Source organism: Malurus melanocephalus, unplaced genomic scaffold (genome assembly GCF_030028575.1).
Source record: "Malurus melanocephalus ecotype Western Australia unplaced genomic scaffold, MMel_1.1 scaffold_78, whole genome shotgun sequence".
Classification (NCBI taxonomy): Eukaryota; Metazoa; Chordata; class Aves; order Passeriformes; family Maluridae; genus Malurus; species Malurus melanocephalus.
This window is the reverse complement of record NW_026623310.1, coordinates 1,706,367-1,724,476: the sequence shown is the minus strand read 5'-3', so window position 1 is coordinate 1,724,476 and position 18,110 is coordinate 1,706,367. Positions and strand designations below refer to the sequence as shown.

General features: G+C 40.5%; 1 protein-coding gene across 6 annotated transcripts in view; it reads left to right on the top strand.

Moving 5' to 3' along the window:
• Positions 1–18,110, top strand: part of ATP7B (ATPase copper transporting beta) — a 41,326-nt gene that overhangs the window by 4,979 nt on the left and 18,237 nt on the right. Inside the window, exons 1-5 of one of the 6 annotated variants that reach the window (XM_057367405.1) lie at positions 4,562–5,083; positions 11,929–13,153; positions 14,679–14,936; positions 16,057–16,220; positions 17,072–17,233. In XM_057367405.1, the coding sequence (XP_057223388.1) occupies positions 4,835–5,083; positions 11,929–13,153; positions 14,679–14,936; positions 16,057–16,220; positions 17,072–17,233 (2,058 nt within the window). In that variant the 5' untranslated portion in view covers positions 4,562–4,834. Of the gene's footprint in view, positions 1–4,561; positions 5,084–5,413; positions 5,516–11,928; positions 13,154–14,678; positions 14,937–16,056; positions 16,221–17,071; positions 17,234–18,110 lie in introns of those variants that run through there. The other 5 variants (XM_057367402.1, XM_057367403.1, XM_057367407.1 and 2 more) reach the window with 5 other exon arrangements.

The following is an 18,110-nucleotide window of genomic DNA, read 5'->3' as shown; positions in this document are numbered from 1 at the left end:
GGGGGGGGCAAGAGGAATTCAAACATTTTAGCTAATTGCATCCTGAAGACAAATTAAGAATAATTCAAAATGCTGTCAAAAATGACATGATGTGGAGTTTAGCCTCATGTTGTTTGTATGCCACAGGATGCATTGTATTTTGATGGTTTAAAATGATGTCTGAAGAGGAGAGTAGGAAAACTAATAATGTTCAAAGGCAGATAGGATTTCTAGAGTGATGTATTAATACCAAGACATCCCTCTTTGCAYTGACATTAAGTAAACACATCTGAACTGATTCCTCTTGTCCGTCTGACGGATTGTTGCCTTAAGAGTAAGGCTCACCTTTCTGTTGTGTGAAGAGGAAGGAGATTTGGCAGGAAATAAGCTCAGTTTAGTTCCAGCTGGATCTCAGKTATCACAGGGACTTGGGACAGCAGAGTGACAGCCAAGTCAGCTCAAAGCAACAAAAATGCAGAGCCGGCACTGCCGGTTCAGGTGTGCTCAGTGAGAAGCACCACGGTTACARAAGCACAAAGAATGCAATTCACTGCAAGTCTGGTTGTACCCAATGAACRTTCGCAGACAGATCAGAAATCTGGTGACCTTCAGTAATTCTCATRGCCAAGTACAAGGTAATGTCATTTATTGAGCAACAGAAATGTAGACTGCTGGTGATAAATACACCATCTGAGTAGTAGCACATGTGAATACATAAAATATGAATTATACAGCTGGTGACAAAGACATTAGAATGCCAGATGGCTATATAGGGCTAAAAGTGCGATCACAAATACAAGCTTACTTTCTAAATTTTCCAAGGAAGCACTCAGTGTARCTGACTATTTGAGTCCTACCCCATAGGCATTCACAAAGATGGAGTCTCCTTTAGCCTCCTGCCCCACTTAAGCTATATTTATATTGTTTTCTTTGCGGGAGRGGAAAAAGGGAAAAGGTAAAGTTGATGTCATTTCATGTTCAAGTGTAGTTTGAGTGACTTTAATCGTACATGTAAARAATGTACAGGTTTTAGGTCATTAGCATATGCAGCGGTGTGAAACATARTATGTATTTTTGAGTTAGTGAAGTAAAATTCAGCTTTTGCTCACCRTTTGGGTAATTCTGTAGCTTAGTTCCCATTAGCTGCATTGTTTTAAACGGGCATAACCACAACACTTTTGTGCTGCTCCACCCTTTGTTTCATGCCYCTCTTAGAGTGGTAAACCAAGTTCCTTCAGTGTTTTTGCTCCTAAGGTGTGCAGCACTTCTTTCCTGGTGAGCCGTAGCCAGCACGTGTACTCCTTGYAGAAAGTTGTTTTTGATTTTTTTTCCCACACAGATTAAAGAAATATGACCACTTAACCTCCAGGTCCCCATGTTTTTCCCTTGAAACCAAGCATCTCATCTTTCAAGGCATTGTTAAGACTATTTAAGATGCTTTCTTTGGGCATGGAAGAAGAGGGATTAGACCCAGGCCAGAACATCCTATAAAGCCAAGGTTGAATGCACCTGGAAAACAAAAATTATATGAAAACACAGTTCTTGTGTGTTTGTCATGTAGTCTGATAGTAGCAGGTAATATGAAGGGGAAAACTCATGTTTTAYCAGCTCTGAGCCTTAAAGGGATTCAAATTTCTTGGAATGTCCTGTGTTTTCTGATGTGAAAGTGAAACAGCTTTGCCTGACCCTAAAAGAAAGTGGTGAAGGGAGCAGGCACATTTTCTATTTGCGATCTGAATTCWTGCTACCAGGACTGAGTGATTCCTCCTGGTGAAAATCCTAAACTGTGCAAAATYCTGCCTTAAATCAGAGTGATACTGTTATCAGGTGAGATGGGCAACATTGCCTTTCCTATTTCAACTKTAAGTAAAACTCTCACTCTCAGTTTGTAGCTGACTCAATTAGTTTAAACTCTAAAGGGACARTTAATTGAGTTGGAATGGCAAAAATAATTTGGAAACCAGTAGCAGTCTGTTGGAGTGCAGGAGCAACAGACAATGACAGAGGTTAATTCCAAGCATCTGCCTTACTTTCCTGGCAGCTTTGAGGTGCCAATATGGGATCCTTTCCTGACCTGCCTCCRTAAGAGAGTTGTGCAGTGATTGAGTGGGGCAGGACCTCTGAGCTTTCAGTCTCATATATTAATGTAAATGGGAATTACTTGACTTTACAAGATGCTCAGTGGTTTCTGCTTTGTGAATTGTGTCTCTTGTCCAAGAGCTGCTTGAGGCTCAATCAGCTGCACAAGGTTTCATTTGCCATTGCTCCAGCTCACAGTAAAACTAGGTACTAAAAGCGGTTAAAATATATCTTATATCCCTTTCATCTGAAGAGCTATAGCAAACCTATCCCCCGCAGTCAAATTATTCTTTCTAATGTGGATAAATACCTTGTAAGCTGAATGTGCTCAAAGCACAACTTCACATGTTTCTTCTCTGCYTCCAAACCAGTCTTCAGGACTCTGCTGAAGGCACAGGACTGTGGGGCACTAAGCAAGGATTTCTCTGCCCTGTTGTTAGAAACAAATAGATTTTTATCTTAGGATTCACAGAAGTTGTGGGGGGAAAAGGTGATTGAGGGGAATTGGAGAGAGGAGACTTAGTCAACATCTTATTCTGTCAGTCTAAGTTGAGCTTTGCTGGTGAACCTGAAATAAAGAAAAAGAAACAAAACAACTTAAGTTGTTTCTACGGTCTAYTTCATTACAGGATATTTTTGAATATGAGTTACTTATTGAAAAATGCTAGATAGGGTTTGGGATATTTTTAATAGTAAAGATACKGTCAGAGATGAATTGATCAAGTATTTGCTTTATTCACGGCCATAAACTGGAATTCCTGTTTCCTAAGAAAATCTAGAATTTGAAATTGCCATTATTTGGTATTATAACACAGAGCTGAATTTCTGAATATGTTTGATTTGGGATGAGAGGCCTGTTTTATTTGAGAAGGACAAATATTAGTTTTTAACTGTATATCTGTATTTATTATGTAGACGTAGCTTTAGTATTTGAAGATGTTCTGACGTTTTTCACATAAGTCCAATTGTATGATTTGCAACTGATCATTTCAAAACCAGTTGAAATCAGTAATGCCTGAAATTAGTTGACCWTTAACACAATTTTCTTTTTCAGTGAAATGTTGGAGCTGAAGTCAGATACGGTTCTAATTGGTTTCACAGATAAATGCAGAACAAACACAGATAATTTACTCTTTGTRGTAATTCTCTTTAGAAGGGCCATTTCTCAAAATGTTTTCAAAATAACCCTTTTAAAAAGTTTAATATTATCACTGACCTTTTTAAATTAAGATACTGATGGAAAACAGTGCTGCAGCAGTACTTGAAGTTTTGCTTTTTTTTGCAGAAGATCTTTTTCCAAGAACTAGATGGTGTGAGCAGAAGTGAGGACCCATCTTTATGGGAAAGTTATGACAGGGAGACAAGCCAGGATGTTAATGGCCTGCATGTTGGCTTTTTGGACCACTCCCTCTGTGACAGGTGTGTGATGGATAGACCTCTGCCTTTGGAAATAAGAAGGGTCTGAATTTGTCCTGTCATTGGTTTTTAGTAAAGTTTGCTAGTGGTAAAGAGGCCCATTTCAGAAAGTATAAATRTTATACTAACTCTTTTGACAGGTGGAGTCTCTGTAAGTTACCCTCAGGTTTTTGTGACATGATAGAGATAGGCTGAGATTTTGACCCTGTGTGCTAACCTTTGCATGGGAGTAAATKAATTTCTTTTTCCAAGAAGTCCAAGAGATTCTGATTAAATTAAAACCAATTATTTTAAGGCTCATAYGTGCAGTRATGTCACTGCACAGCCAGGSAGGGTAGAAATGAATAAAACKAATAAAATTAATAAAATTAATAAATTAAATAACGTCCATTATATTTTATAAATTGCATAAATGTGTAAATGCATGGCCTTGTTCAACACTGCCTTCGGGAGTGGACTTCACTACTTGGTAACAGGAGATCCCGCTCACTGCATCAGCACAGCACTGGGAATCCCAGGGAAATATATACAGGCTTGGCTAAAGCACTTCTAGCGGTGGTACCTATCATGTGTGTCTAAATTAGATGTTCCTGTTCTTGTCCAGAGAATTTAAGGAGAATAAAATTTATTTCTTTGCTTTATGGCACTAATTGCTCMTTTAATTTTGTTTGGTTCATTGGTTTTTAGCAAAACATGCTGATGGTTAAAGAGGCACATTTTAGGAAGTATAAATATTGTACTGACTCTTTTGTTTTCCCTCTTGAAACARAGAATGAATGTTTTTGTGCCCCAAATGAGTGAAAGACCTTTGATCTAGGAGCCTTATCTAATTAGGTAATCATGGGCATGTTTTCAGTGTTAGACGGGGCTGCATTATCTCCAAGAAATCCCTAGTAATTTCATAGGAGAAGGAAATGGAATAGCGTTTTCCCTGTGTAGGAGCCGTGATTGTGCACATGGCCACGAGGAGCCTACGCCTGTCTGTGTGGGCTGATTTTGCGCTGGCCGCTGCACACAGGTCATGTTTGAGCAGCTTGTGAAAGGCAGCCTTGGCTGAGCCTGCTGCAACGCCGTGTGCAGAGATCAGCAGTGCCGAACGCACTTTGGAAAGCACAAGGGATGCCAATTGGTGGGAAACAGTTAAACTGGCAGGGAAAGCAGGTAGCCGAGTGCAGCAAGCAGTCTAAATAAGAATCTCAGGTTCCCACTGGGATTTCGTGATGAATGCCTAATGAGCACGTGGATTAGACGGGCAGAACTCTTCAAGCTGTTGTAAATGTAGCTGAAAGAAGCTTATCGGACACCAAATAACTGCTCTCGTAAAACTTTTGTTTGGCTTTGTTTAAAGTCCAGAAAGACAATGGAGAGAAAACTGGACAATAAAATGAAAAGGAAACTGTCCTACTTAGCTACTTTAAACGACAGAAACGTATCCCTGGTGTCTATTCGTATGCACCAGGCAACTCACGATGTGCCTGAACTACTGATTATTGGTGAAAAGTCCAAGACAGGAGCTCCAGTAAAAGCAAGCAGTAACTTGCAGAAAGAAGAGAAACTTTTGCAGAGTTACTCCATGGGAATGACAGAAGTCAATACAGTTGAAAGACAGGTCAGTGAGCTGAGGGGTGTGTGTGTGTGCACATGTTGGGAGGGAAGTGGTGTTTCTGAACTGGTGAATTTGAAACAAAACATGTTGGATATGAGTTGTATATTAAAGGAAGTTAAACCTTTTTTATCTAAATTGTCTCAATCCCCAGCATGTATGCCAGCCCCATAACAAGCAGTACAAATGCAAAGTCCTCTGGGGATCCTCTGAAAATAATTTTTGAAACAAGATGTTAATGATGACTTATGCCGTAGAAGCTAATGAACACTGTTTCAGCTCCACCTCTAATAATACAGAGTAGTGATTCTTAGGAGGGAAACGTAATAGTATTTCTCCTTTGAACTGCAATATTTTGAGTAGGTTGACAGAAGYTCATACCAGTTTATTCTCTGGAATAACAGAAACTGCAGAAACATTAAAAGGTCCTTACTGAAGGTAAGTAGTTTATTTATATCCACAAAGTGGGTGCTAGTGAAGTTCTTGATAAATACATCTGGGGCAACTTTTTTTTTTTTTTTTTTTTTTTTTTTTTTTTTTTTTTTTTTTTTTTTTTTTTTTTTTTTTTTTTTTTTCAGTGTTGTATATAACTGTGGTATTTTTGGAGTTTACTGCTGTGCTGAAGAAACTTAGAAAGATCAATGCTGATAGAAACATGATGAGGTTTATTATTTCAAAAGAGTATTTGCTGTTTAAAAGGTATGTACATTGCAGTTTGGATCAGTGAATATTTAAGGAAAAGAAACTCAGAACAAAGCTCACTTGGGTAGAGCATGCTCATAATGCCAAGGTTGTAGGTCAGATCCCTGTGTGGGCTGTTTGCTTAAGAGATGAACTTGATCCTTGTGTGTCCCTTCCAACACAGAATATTCTCTGAAATTGTGTTTTTGTGTTCTGTGAAACTATGTATTCTTAGAATGGCTCAGATAGTGTCAGATTGGAATGAAATAAGAGTCAGAAGACTCTTAAACCTGAAAGTTTTTTCTGCCTCAAGTCACTTTTGGTATCATAAATGTTTGCTAGAAAGCAATCATGACATAAATGATTTTGTTCTACAAAAGGATTTTGGTATTCAGTTCACTGGGATATATATGTTGCTTGTACTGGAGCTGTGAAGAACATCACAAAGAAGTTTGCCTTGTTTTAATTCTAAGCTAGAAACATTTCATTTACAGCAAGGCTTTCCCCTTTCCCATAAAGCACACATGGTTTATACAGCTCCCTTTAATTTAAAAGTGCCTGTTAAGGTCTCTGAGGTTTGTTGACTACATTATAGGTGTCATTTCAGTAAGACTGGCTGCAACTGCCTTAAATCTTTCCTCATTGTCTGTACTGTTAGAGAAACTTGATCCCAGTTGGAAAAGAGCAGTTCTTTGGCAGAAGAGTTGGTATAATTAACGTAGTATTTTGGAAACAAAAGCCTCATAAAGGGTGCTTTGTAGTAATATTTTCATTGAATCTTGACATTCAGGTGTAGAAGGTGTTTTTCCCCTCGTTTAAGACTCAGAAGAACTGCTCTGAGAACTGTTTGAAAAATAACAAATTGTGTTATAAGTAGTTACTGAAAATAGTAGCTACCGATATTTGTTAATCTTCAATTGGGGGAAGAGAGGAGAAAGAATAACCAGTTAAGATCTAATACATTTAAGCAATATGGTCTAATGAGATGCACTGAAAAATGTTAAGGAGGATAAGGATTGAATTTCTGGCCACTCAGAAGTGCTGCTGTTACAGGCACGAAATTGAAGACTTGTGACCTTTGATGTTTTTGTGGCTGCTCTGCCCTCATTTTGTTGTTCACTGTCCGCCTATAATAAACTGGGAAATGTCTGAAGCGTTTAATTATTAGTATGTGGCTTTTCAGTTGTGTGTTGCTGCTGCCTGAATCCAAAGCCATGAATCAGGCGGTTGTGAAAGAAGGAAGCGAGGAAGGTAAACCACAGATAAGATAATTCTTTGGCAGTTGTGTGCTCAAAGGTAAGAGGGCAACAATTTCAGCTCACAGAGCTACAGGGAAAAGAGCAGCTCAAAACTTCTGGACATAGTGGATGAGAGGTTCAGTGAGGTCCAGTATTTGTGTATGAGTAGGCAAAGAGAGGCAGAGGGGGAGGTGCTGAGTGGGCTGGGCCCCATCTCCTTCCTGGGTGATTGCCTGGCGTCAGGGTGAGGAGTCTGGTCATTGAGTTTCAGGATGAGAAAGTTGCCATCCCTGCAGGCCAGGCGATGGAGGGCAGGAGAGCAGTGCCAGCCAAAGGGGGAGAGTCTTGCAGAATGAGCAGAGAGGAGCAGCGCTGTGCTGGATCTTGGTGTGTATGATGCTCAGGGAGTGGTGGAGTGCACCTGTGGCAACCTCAGCCTTGTGCTGCAGAGTCCAGGAGTGTTATGCTGGAGGTGGSTGCACCTCTTGGGAAGGGGAAATGGGTAGGATGACTTTCCTGGTGACAAGCCATCTCACAAAGTGACCATGGAACACAGCAATGGAGGCATCATGATGACTCAGCCGGGGTGGCTGGTGTCTGGGCCACGAAGCCAAGGAGGGCACAAACCTTGTTGAGTTTACAGCCGTGATGTTGCATCCATTCCCAAGGCATGGGTCACCATGTGTGCACATGTGAAAGTCTTACCCAGTGCTGTGGTTTTCTTGTCTTTGGAGTTTTTCTGAGTTCAGGTTTTTTTCTCACATTTATTGTGTATCCCTCCCCTGCTTGAGCTCTCAGCCTTTGCACATCTGAATTGGCGTGTCCAAAAGAAGTAGCCTATTTTGTGGGACTGTGTGTAAGCCTCTGAGGGCATCCCTCAATGGGATGGGTTCGCCCCACCAACTGTACCAGACCATTGGCAAGGACTGCCTTTCCCAAAGGACTTGCCATGAACTCTGGATGTTATGAGAGRGCTCTGTGCCGAACCATGGCTCGAGACTTGGTTCTGCCAATACAGCAGCATCTCCCTGCCCTGCTCCACCTCCATGCTTTCACAAAATGCTAGTCCAGCCTCAGGGAATCTTCCTGTTTGATGATCATCTTCTTCCTGGCTGGAGGCAATCAGAAAGGGGAGCACAAGCCTCTGCCTCTTCCAGCTGTTCCCAAGCCCAGATGGGCATCAGTGCCACAGCTCCTGTCCAGGACATCAAGGGTTATTTTTTATGCCTTGGTTTTTTTGCCTTGAAATCCTCATACTGGGACCTGGGCTTCAGATGCCACACTCCTGCACATTTGGTACTCATCTTGAGTCTGGTTCACAGGAGTCTCCTGTGGCTGCAAGTGTTTTCCGGTTGGCTCTGGTGCTTCCTTTAAAACTCTCTCCATCTGCTACTGCTTCTGTGTCAATGGGTTTCTCAAATTTCTTCTATTTTTTTTATATTGTTCACATGAGCTTCATCTCATTTGTGTCAGGATTCTTAGCTTTCTGACTAGAGCCTCGCTCTGCTGTGCACTTTAGTTCAAGCTTTTACATGCAGAGCAAGGGAGAGATTGTCATCATTTACTGTAATTATTTATATATTCTTTACACAGATACTGTAAAAATATGCATGAGACTGGTAGGGCAAACAGACTTGGTGTACACCTGCCCTCAAAAGTGAGCTGTTCTCCTTTGGTGTGAGAGACAGAAGAGTAACCATGGCCAGTTCTTTCACAGATTCCCTTCTGGATGTAGAGTCAGATGCATTTCCATTATTTTGTTGATACTTATCTCTAGGCAGAAACAAGCTGAAGGGGCAATGACTGAGACTCCCAAGCACTGTTTTTGGCATTTTTGGTGGTGTTTGCTTCTCTGATCCTCTTGCCGATGGTGTCTCTGAATTATTGAACAGCCTCATAGATGCCATTTATGTGTGGGTGTTGGCTGGTATCAGAAAACCTTCTTCTGAGACCCAGCACATGCCTGAGGAAACCTATGGACACATTTCTGCAGCCCTCATCTTTGTGTCCTTACATGAATCTGCTATTTTCATTGTCTAGTATAGAAACATCCTCTTTGCAAATACATACATAGATGTATTTGTGCCCCTTCCGTTTTTGGATTTTTTTTAAGCTGTTAAAAACAATACTGAAAACTTTGTAAATAATTTATTTGTACCTGTGTACATTTCCTGGGTTTGATGGGAGATTCTTCTGTATTTTGGCACTTGTGTGTTTTTGGTAGGTTTTTTTAAGGGAAAGAAGTCTTTTATTTTTCCTATATCCACATCCCCTCTCTATTTTTTCCTTGTCATTTAAAAATGTGTGTGCAAGGATTTTTCTCCTACAGGGCATAAACATCTGGTGGTGTCAAGTGGCAAGCAAAGTATTTTTGCAAATTCTTCTGAAGGCTGGGATAGATTTTTATACAAAACATAAAGCAGTGGCCAAGTTTTGAAGTATCTGTCACTTACAGTACACTGTAATAGTAGAATCAGTTCTAGTTTTCATGCTTTTCAAAAGACTGGATAACAAGAACTACCCCTTAATCTTTTTATGTGTTTAATTTAAATTGCTTTTTTGTCATGGGGTATGCAGGAAAACTGAGATGGTTAGTGAGTGTGAGGGTGGYGGAAACAGGGGAGGACTTAAGGCCTGTTATAGTTCCTGAGTTTCATCTCCAAGTGGTGGCTGAACAGGCAGTGAAGCAGAGTGGAGGATGTTTGTCTTRCCCATTTCTCATGATGTGTTCCACCAAAGGATGCAGAAGGCAAATGCCTTTGTCCTATGAGCCAAAGTACACTCCCAGGGAGAGCTTCTGTAACTCACATGGATTTCACTGGGTGTTTGTGATGAGAGCAGGCCACCATAACCCGTGTCCTTGGGGACTGGGGACAGGGAAGAGGAGACAACAGACAATATTCACATAACGCATCTTGAGGCAGAATTTACAGTAAATGTGAGCTTGAGTTTAGGCTGCATTTGAAATATGGTGGTTGAGAGACTGTTTTTAGATGGGTTTCTWTCCCGTACACAAGACCAGGTTATGATTTCAAATTGTGGGAAGTTACAGCAGTAGGAGGACAAAAGAATGAGGGTGTYCTGGTTGTGTTTGTATGTGTTTAAATAGGGAACCACCATTGCAGGGAAGTCTGATTAACTGTTAATGCTTGGTTTTGAAAGGAGGTGCTTGTGGCACATTTCCATCTGTGCTGGGGTTTTCAGTAATTTCTGGGAAAGGCAAGGAGAGCAGTGTCCTGGGTGCTGCCAGGCCTGTGGGAGGAGGAGGCATAAAGGGATGCCCGSATTAAAATATTCCTGTGACTCTTCTTTCCCAACATCCTTGGCATGTGGGCTTGAGGCTGAGCAGGAAGGGAGGGAGCAGGAGGGAGAGCTTGCTGTCAGGATAGTTGAGGGGGCTGCACCATAATCTTGAAGAGTTGAACTTGCTCATTCCTCCTCCTGTTCTAGCAAGTACAGTACAGAAAAGGCTGAAAGCAAATTTCTTGTGTTAAATTTTTGCTGTTTTGGTTGTGACCCCTGACCTCATTATTCCCAAGCTGTCTAAGCGTGAAACAAAATCAAGTTAATGAATTTTGAATACTGCATCAAATGAACTGGATGCAGTCTAGTGTTAATAAACAGCCTAAATGCTCCTCGTCCGTGCTCTGGTATTGAGGAAGGCATTTTCTTGTGAGTCATAGGAACAGGATCAGCAGTCCTGAGCCTGGTCCRGTGATCCCTTCTCCCGGCTCTCCCTGCAGTAATGCCCAGCATYAGATGTTTTATTGCATGCCAGAGAGCCCATGGCTTTGCAGGCAGGAGAGCAGATTTATCCTAGTAGCTTTCATCTCGATCTTTAGTACTTAAAGTTGCCTTAAATCATGGACATGAATTTTCATGTTCTTTCCRTGAAATCTGACAATCTAGGTCTTGTCCCTGCCCTTTTCAATCTTCCTCATCACAGGGCTCCAGCAATTGGAGACAGTCCGTGCTCTCAGTTGCTGTATTGTGAGAAGCATTGGCACWTTTTTTTTTTTTTTTTAATATTTCATTTTCAGTTGAATCAAGTGCATTCAGCTGTAGAGTTCCACTATTGCACAGCCCGTGATCTGACTGAGAGATAATTCACTTCTGGCTGATGTACTTCAGTACTGTCCATCCTAAAAATCAGTGTTGGATCAAATCAGTGAGTTACTGTAGCACGATTTACAGTCTTTCTTGGGTGCCTCACAGATAGGTAAGCAAAATTAAACTGTAAGGAAAATATCTGCTTATAGTTCTGTTTCTTTCAAGGTCTTTGTTAGATACAGATTTCAATTTAAAATATCTGTATATTAAATACAGAAAGCCCAGGCCTTTGTGTGCATACATAKAGATCTTCAAATATAACACCGCTGGCCCTCCCTGCACCAACTTGTTTAAGGCTTCTGGAAAAGTCATGATTCTGTTTTTTTKGGGTTTTTTTGGTTTTCTTTGGTTTGGTTTGAACTTCTCCTTAGAAGCAGCATGTTGGCCAGACTGGGCCAGTTTATGACCTTTCTGGAGTGGCAGTCAGCACAGTAGCTACTGTAACCCACTGTGTCAGTGAGAGTGTGCTCTGAAAAGCAACTCAGGCTATGTAATGGAAGTGTCCTGTAGCTACAGAGAGCTCAAGTTTTAAATTATATGGTTGGGGTAAGAATATTGAGTCAATTCTGCTTTTATRTCACTGATCAATGTTTTCTAAATTGCTGCGCAAGAGACCTGTCAGAATCCTGATTCATCATCATGGGCATAGCTCACTGGTAACATATTCAAAGTGTAAAATAATGTTGTAAAGGGTTTTGGCCATACAGGCTGACTTGAGAGCACTTCTAGTAAGTACTTGAGAGCATATGCACACTGTTGWTGTATTTACAGGGCTTAAGATACATGCATTTATTTATTTTTACTTTTCCCCTTTCTCCTTAGGCTTTGTCCAACACTGATTCTCCTCCTGGTTGTGAGCTGAAGCCTACAATGAAACATAATTTTGCTTTTGACAACATGGGCTATGAGGAGAGCTCTGAAACCATGCCCTCTTCACCTTCCCAAGAGCATACTGTGGTAGTCAATATTGTGGGAATGACTTGCCAGTCATGTGTGCAGTCCGTAGAAGGCCAAATTTCCAAGGTGAAGGGCATTTTGAGAATTAAAGTCTCYCTTGAACAGAACAATGCTGTTATCAAGTATTTGCAGTCAGAAATAAATCCAGAACAGATTTGTCAGGAAATTCTGGACATGGGCTTTGATGCCAACGTAGCAGAAGAGAAGTCAACAACAGAGACTGTAAATATGCCGAGCTTGAAAGAAGCAGTAGTTAARCTTCGTGTAGAAGGCATGACATGCCAGTCTTGTGTCACCAACGTTGAAGGAAAGATTAAGAAATTGCATGGTGTAGCAAAAATCAAGGTGTCACTYGATAACCAAGAAGCAATTATCGCTTACCATCCTTACATCATTCAGCCTGATGACCTCAAGAGGCACATCAGTGACCTGGGCTATGACTGCACCATTAAAAGTAAATCAGCCCCTCTGAAGCTGGGTATCGATCTCCAGCGCCTGCAGAATGCAAACCCCRGGGAGACATCAGCAAGTCTTGAGAGTGATGGGCTGGATTCACTGGTCACCGAGATGAGTAGCACAGCTACAGTGACTGTACAGATAGAGGGCATGCACTGCAAGTCCTGTGTCAGAAACATCAAAGGAAATATATCAGACCTTCCAGGTGTAAAAAATATTGCTGTGTCTTTGGAGCGTAAATGTGCTGTGGTACAGTATAGCCCAAATTTAATCACCCTGTCAGCTTTGCTGCAAGCTATTGAATCCCTTCCCCCTGGAAACTTTAAAGTTAGCCTCCCTAATGGTTCAGAAGCAAATGAAGGAGCATCTTCCTCACCTGCTTTCACATCCAATCTTGTCAGCCAGCCACTGCAAGGCACAACACATGTGGCAATTATTAAGATTGATGGGATGACCTGCAATTCTTGTGTGCAGTCCATCGAAGGAGCCATATCAAAGAGACAGGGAGTGCGGCGKGCAGCAGTTTCTCTAGCTGGTAGTACTGGGACCATACATTATGATCCAGCAGTCACTAGTGGAGAAGAGTTAAGAGCTGCCATAGAAGACATGGGATTTGATACCTGTGTGCTGACAGGTAAGTTTTTTCTTCTATGGGTTATGTGCCAAGATGGGTCATGTAACATCTGCATTAATACTCCTTTCTGGAGAGAAACTCTTAAAGCATCACATTGACATAGTCTTTTCTAAATGACTGGCCTGACCTGACCTCACTTAGCAAGGGAGAGAGGTTTCAGTTGTAAGCACTTTGTTTAGGCCCTTAATAACTGCAGCAGTGGATGTAAGAGTTGAGTTAYGTTCTGAAGCCAAAAGGTTTGTGGTACAAAGGGTTTCAAATAGCTCATCCCCTTGTCTCCTGGAGCAGGTTTCCTCCTATGTCTACTGGCTGTAAGTGTATCTATCAARCCAAATATTTTCATTTATATTCCAGAACATTAAAGCCTACAAACTGGGTGAAATCCCTTTCAAAAAGTGGTTTCACCACTTTTTACCTAGCTAACAYTTCTTTTTAGTCTCAGTCTTTATCCTTCCACCTTTATTTCTTGAGTATTTTTACTTGCCATACTTCACTAAACCTTGCTTTAAGTGAGGTGACAAAATGCAGGCACTCTTTGATGGGAACAGGTGCTTTTACATGCCAACTACAGCCTTGTGTGCATTTTATAGATGTGCTTGATGTTTTAGAAGTTGTTTTGATGCACAATCTCCTCTCTAGSAAATTTCCAGTGTGATGATTTTTACCTGCTTCAACTAAAGTGATTTGCTTTGAAATACTGATGTAGTTTACCTGAAATTAATTAATTGATCACAATAAACCAGATCCTATTTACTTCTCTCATGGGTCTAATACCTCTGAATATGTGGTACTACTACAAATGAGGAYGGGCCTGTATGTGGTGTCTATGATTCATTTGGTTTATGATTWGTTGGTAGGAGACCTTCCAATCCATCTGTGGAAAAGGAGGGACTCCTCTATATTTAACATTTTCCAAAGCAACTCCTGCTCCTTTACACAAACCTCTGCTCATGGGAAGCAGTTTGTGAACACAGCTGTAGATGATATGTGTCTGTTCAGGATCTGGCWAAGGATAAAAATGTTTGCAGGGAGGCCTGTTTGTGTTCAGGTCTCCTGGGGGCTTCCCATATTAATTTTGCAGTACTTGCAGTRTAAATACAGTGCCATAAAGAGAAACCTGTTGAGAAACTTGTTGTTTTCCTTGTTTGAGATGAAGTGATATGAGTCCTGCATAGATTGCMGCAATGACAGAATGGATATGACTGGACTACATTCTCTGTGCTGGATAAGGACCCTCCAGATACCAGTATACCTTTATCAGGTGGAGGTAGCTGKCAGCTCTAGGCATTGAAATTGGAGGGAATCATTTGCCATCTGAAAGTGGAACACTGGTTCTGTAGAGTTAAATGGTTGTGCAAGTGGTACTGGTAAATGTGTATTTTTACAAGCAAAGTAACAACCTACATKATTTCCATGTAGAGACCAAGATTATCGTGCCACTTTCCAAACAGCTATGAGGGTTGATAAATGTGACTTGCTTRTACTTTTGCATCATCCAATCACACTGTAAATAGTGTTTGTTCAGTGTATTGTGCMTTTATTCAAGATACCACCACTGGGGAAGGCAGGTGCCAGCCTGATGCCAGCAACGTTGCCCTGCGGCCTCGAGCTCCAGAGCCTCCTCGCCAAGGCTATGCCTCAGATGGTCATCCAGACAGTTCTCACCTTGATGGGCCAAACCAGACCAGCGGAACAACAGATGAAAAATGTGTTTTACAAATCACAGGCATGACTTGTGCATCGTGTGTATCTACCATTGAAAAAAATTTGCAGAAAGAAGATGGTAATAAATTTAAGATTCCTATAATGAGTCTATAAGGGACAATGGGATGGAAAAGGTATTCTATGAGATTTATGARGAGGCTGTCATACTAAAGGTTATATCTGAAGGTTAAATAGACTTAATGCTCTTTCTTAGTGCTAATGTAATTATGTCATTGTTTAACTGTCCTACTGCACTGGTAGAGAGACCTGATGAACATACTTGTWTTGTACCAATAATTTGTTGTAATCTGATAAAAAATTCAAATAAGTCTGAAGACAAGAACAGACAAATGGTTCTGATTCAATTTTCAGGGCCTTGTTGGTTTACAAAGTAATCCATCTCCTCCAGAGCCATTGAGAACTCTGGCATGTTTGTGATGTGCGACTTACCCTTCAGGGCATATTTGCACAAGCAGGTACAAACAAATGTATGGCTCCACTGCCAGGGTAAGCTTAGGCACAGTGCTCTTTATTAGTCTAGAAGTCTGCAGGCTGGACATGTAGAAGATTAACAGATGAGCTTTAGCAATGTCTGATTTCATTTGTGTCAACATGCTTTTGGGGAGTTTTGCATATTGATTAATGTGTCCCCAGTCTCCCAGAGGTGGCCTCACTGCCTTGATTTAAAAATGAAAAAAAAAAATCAGCTCTTCACAGCAATTTTTTTTTTTGCCTTGTGATTTTTATGCTTTGCTTTTCAATTCTAAATGTAGATTTCTGTGGGGTTTTTATTAGTTAAAAAAATAAGGAGGGATGGAGAGCAGGAGAATAAAAAGGTCTAGCATTGTGCTGCAGATTTGTTTGGCTCTAGAGACTAGGGTAGATCTTGCAGCAGTGGGTGTAAAGATGTCTTCCAAACATGCTTTTTGTCTCATTAGATCATAGCAAAACTCACTTGCTTCCATGTGTAAATCTTGCAATTCCTCTCATTGCTGAAGGAAAACAGAGTGTGGCTGAGTCTTAGTGAAAACTTGGCGGTTGTGACTATGGCTCAACCCCAGCAGGAGGCAGAGAGAAGTCATTAGGCTTATAATGTCTCTAAATTGTTACAGTCCTCACTGACAGTAACTTGTAATATTTTGTTTTTCTTTCCCTCGAAGGAACTACATTATCTAATATTCTTGTTATTGCCACTGCAGGAATTGTTTCAGTGTTGGTAGCACTGATGGCAGGTAAAGCAGAGATAAAATACAAGCCAGAACTCATACAGCCTCTTGAAATAGTACAGCTGATCCAGAATTTGGGTTTTGAAGCCACCGTCATGGAAGATAAGGCAGAAACAGAAGGGCAGGTGGAGCTTCTTGTAAGTCATGTGTCTTTGAAGTTATATGTTCGTTTTGGAAAAGTCAGGTCTGGAAGACTCATTTTCTTTCAATTACCTTTGCTTGAGCAGCTGTGGCTTCAGCAGCTCAGTTCTGGCTGATGACACTATTTTTTTCTTAATTGCTGAACCGACAAAATCAATTTTTGCATCTTARAAGAGTCTATCCAAATGCACTGAAATAAAAAGTTATACTTCTATGTACAGATTTGACTTTTTTTGCAAGCAGAATTGAACCCAAAATTTTCTGTTAAGGCACTTCAGTACAGACTCTGGGTAACTGAGAATGTGTTAACAAATACGTATTGCTAGTGTTAAGAGCTTTGTATAGAGGCCTAGGAACTCTGGGAAAAATCAGTAAAAATAGTAAATTGTTTATATGAAGGAGGGATTCTTCAAATARGAATTTTTATTCTCTGATAAATACTTACTGTGAGACAGATAGCAGTCTACTTTTGTGTTAATAGATCACAAAGTGGGAACATGCCTTACTGAAGTCACAGGAAAAATGTACATAAGCGAGATGAAGTTAAAAATGCAGGGTTTGGCTCTGGCAGTTTTAATAGGACTTTTGATAGAATTGTATTAGTTATATTTTTACAGTTAATGGCACGTCTGAGTGCTGCCATACAAATACATAGCTGTGACTATATCTGCTCTCTGCAAAACTTTATAATAAAAGTGGRTAGTTATGTTCTCAGCTTTATATCATTTAAGACAGGTCTATAAAACTTCTATGCCGAGGCCTTGTCTCAAGTACACCTACAAATACTGGGTGAATGTGGGGGACTGCGAACTACCCAAAATTGTCTTTTTTTTTTTTTTCTCTTTAGATTGCAGGGATGACCTGTGCTTCTTGTGTTCACAATATTGAATCCAAACTCATGAGAACAAATGGCATATTCTCTGCCTCAGTTGCTCTTGCGACTAGCAAAGCTCACATCCAATTTGATCCTGAAATTATTGGACCTCGAGATATTATAAAAGTAATCAAGGTAGGCTTTGGGAATTTCTTTATGTAGAGACAATTGTAAGGTAAGAAATAAAGCAGCTTCTATTTGAGAGGCTTCACTGATTTTGTAGATGCCATAGTTATTGCCCYATATTTTTATGCTCTTGTGGTGAARCTGCTGTTCTCCACAGGAGTGCATAGGCTCCCAGGCTATTACTCAAAAAACACACACTAAAAATTGCACAAAGAACCTTTTCTATCTATATCTGGCAAAAGTGTCATATATTCTTTTTTTGCAATTATGTGTAGAATCACAGTCATTTCAGTGAAGTGTTGATAATTCAGAAAAAAACCCTTCTTTCTCTTGACAGTGAAAAAGGCTGCAAGAGTTTTGCCACAGCTCATGCCACAAGTATTACATATCTCTGTATAAACTTGCATCTATTCCCACATTTTTTTTAAATCAAAACAGCTTGTGATAAAGCCTGATACTAAATGAAAAAAAAAAATCCTGGCTTACCAGTAATCACACAGGTCATAAAATCTGCTGTTATCATGGCCAGAGGTGTACAAAACTTTTTTTTTTTTTTTTTTTTTTTGCCACTAGAAGGAAAAAGATCATTCTATATGAGGTGCATGCAGTGAGTAGTCAGGAGGACCGCACAGATTGATTGCTTTCTGTGCTCTAGAGTATTTACTCAGAAAAGAGCTCCTAGACCACAGAAATGATGCAGCAGCAGTTATTAGCACGTTAACTAGTAGGCTCTTCAGGCTGTCAGWGTGGTTCTCTAAAACATATTTTGCCATGGAAGCATTTCATGATGCAGGTAGGAAGTTTAGATGTAATGTTCTTGCAAGCATGCTGTGGCTTTTTAGGGTGTTTGGTTGGGAGGCATGGTTCTATGGCAGCAACTCACCCA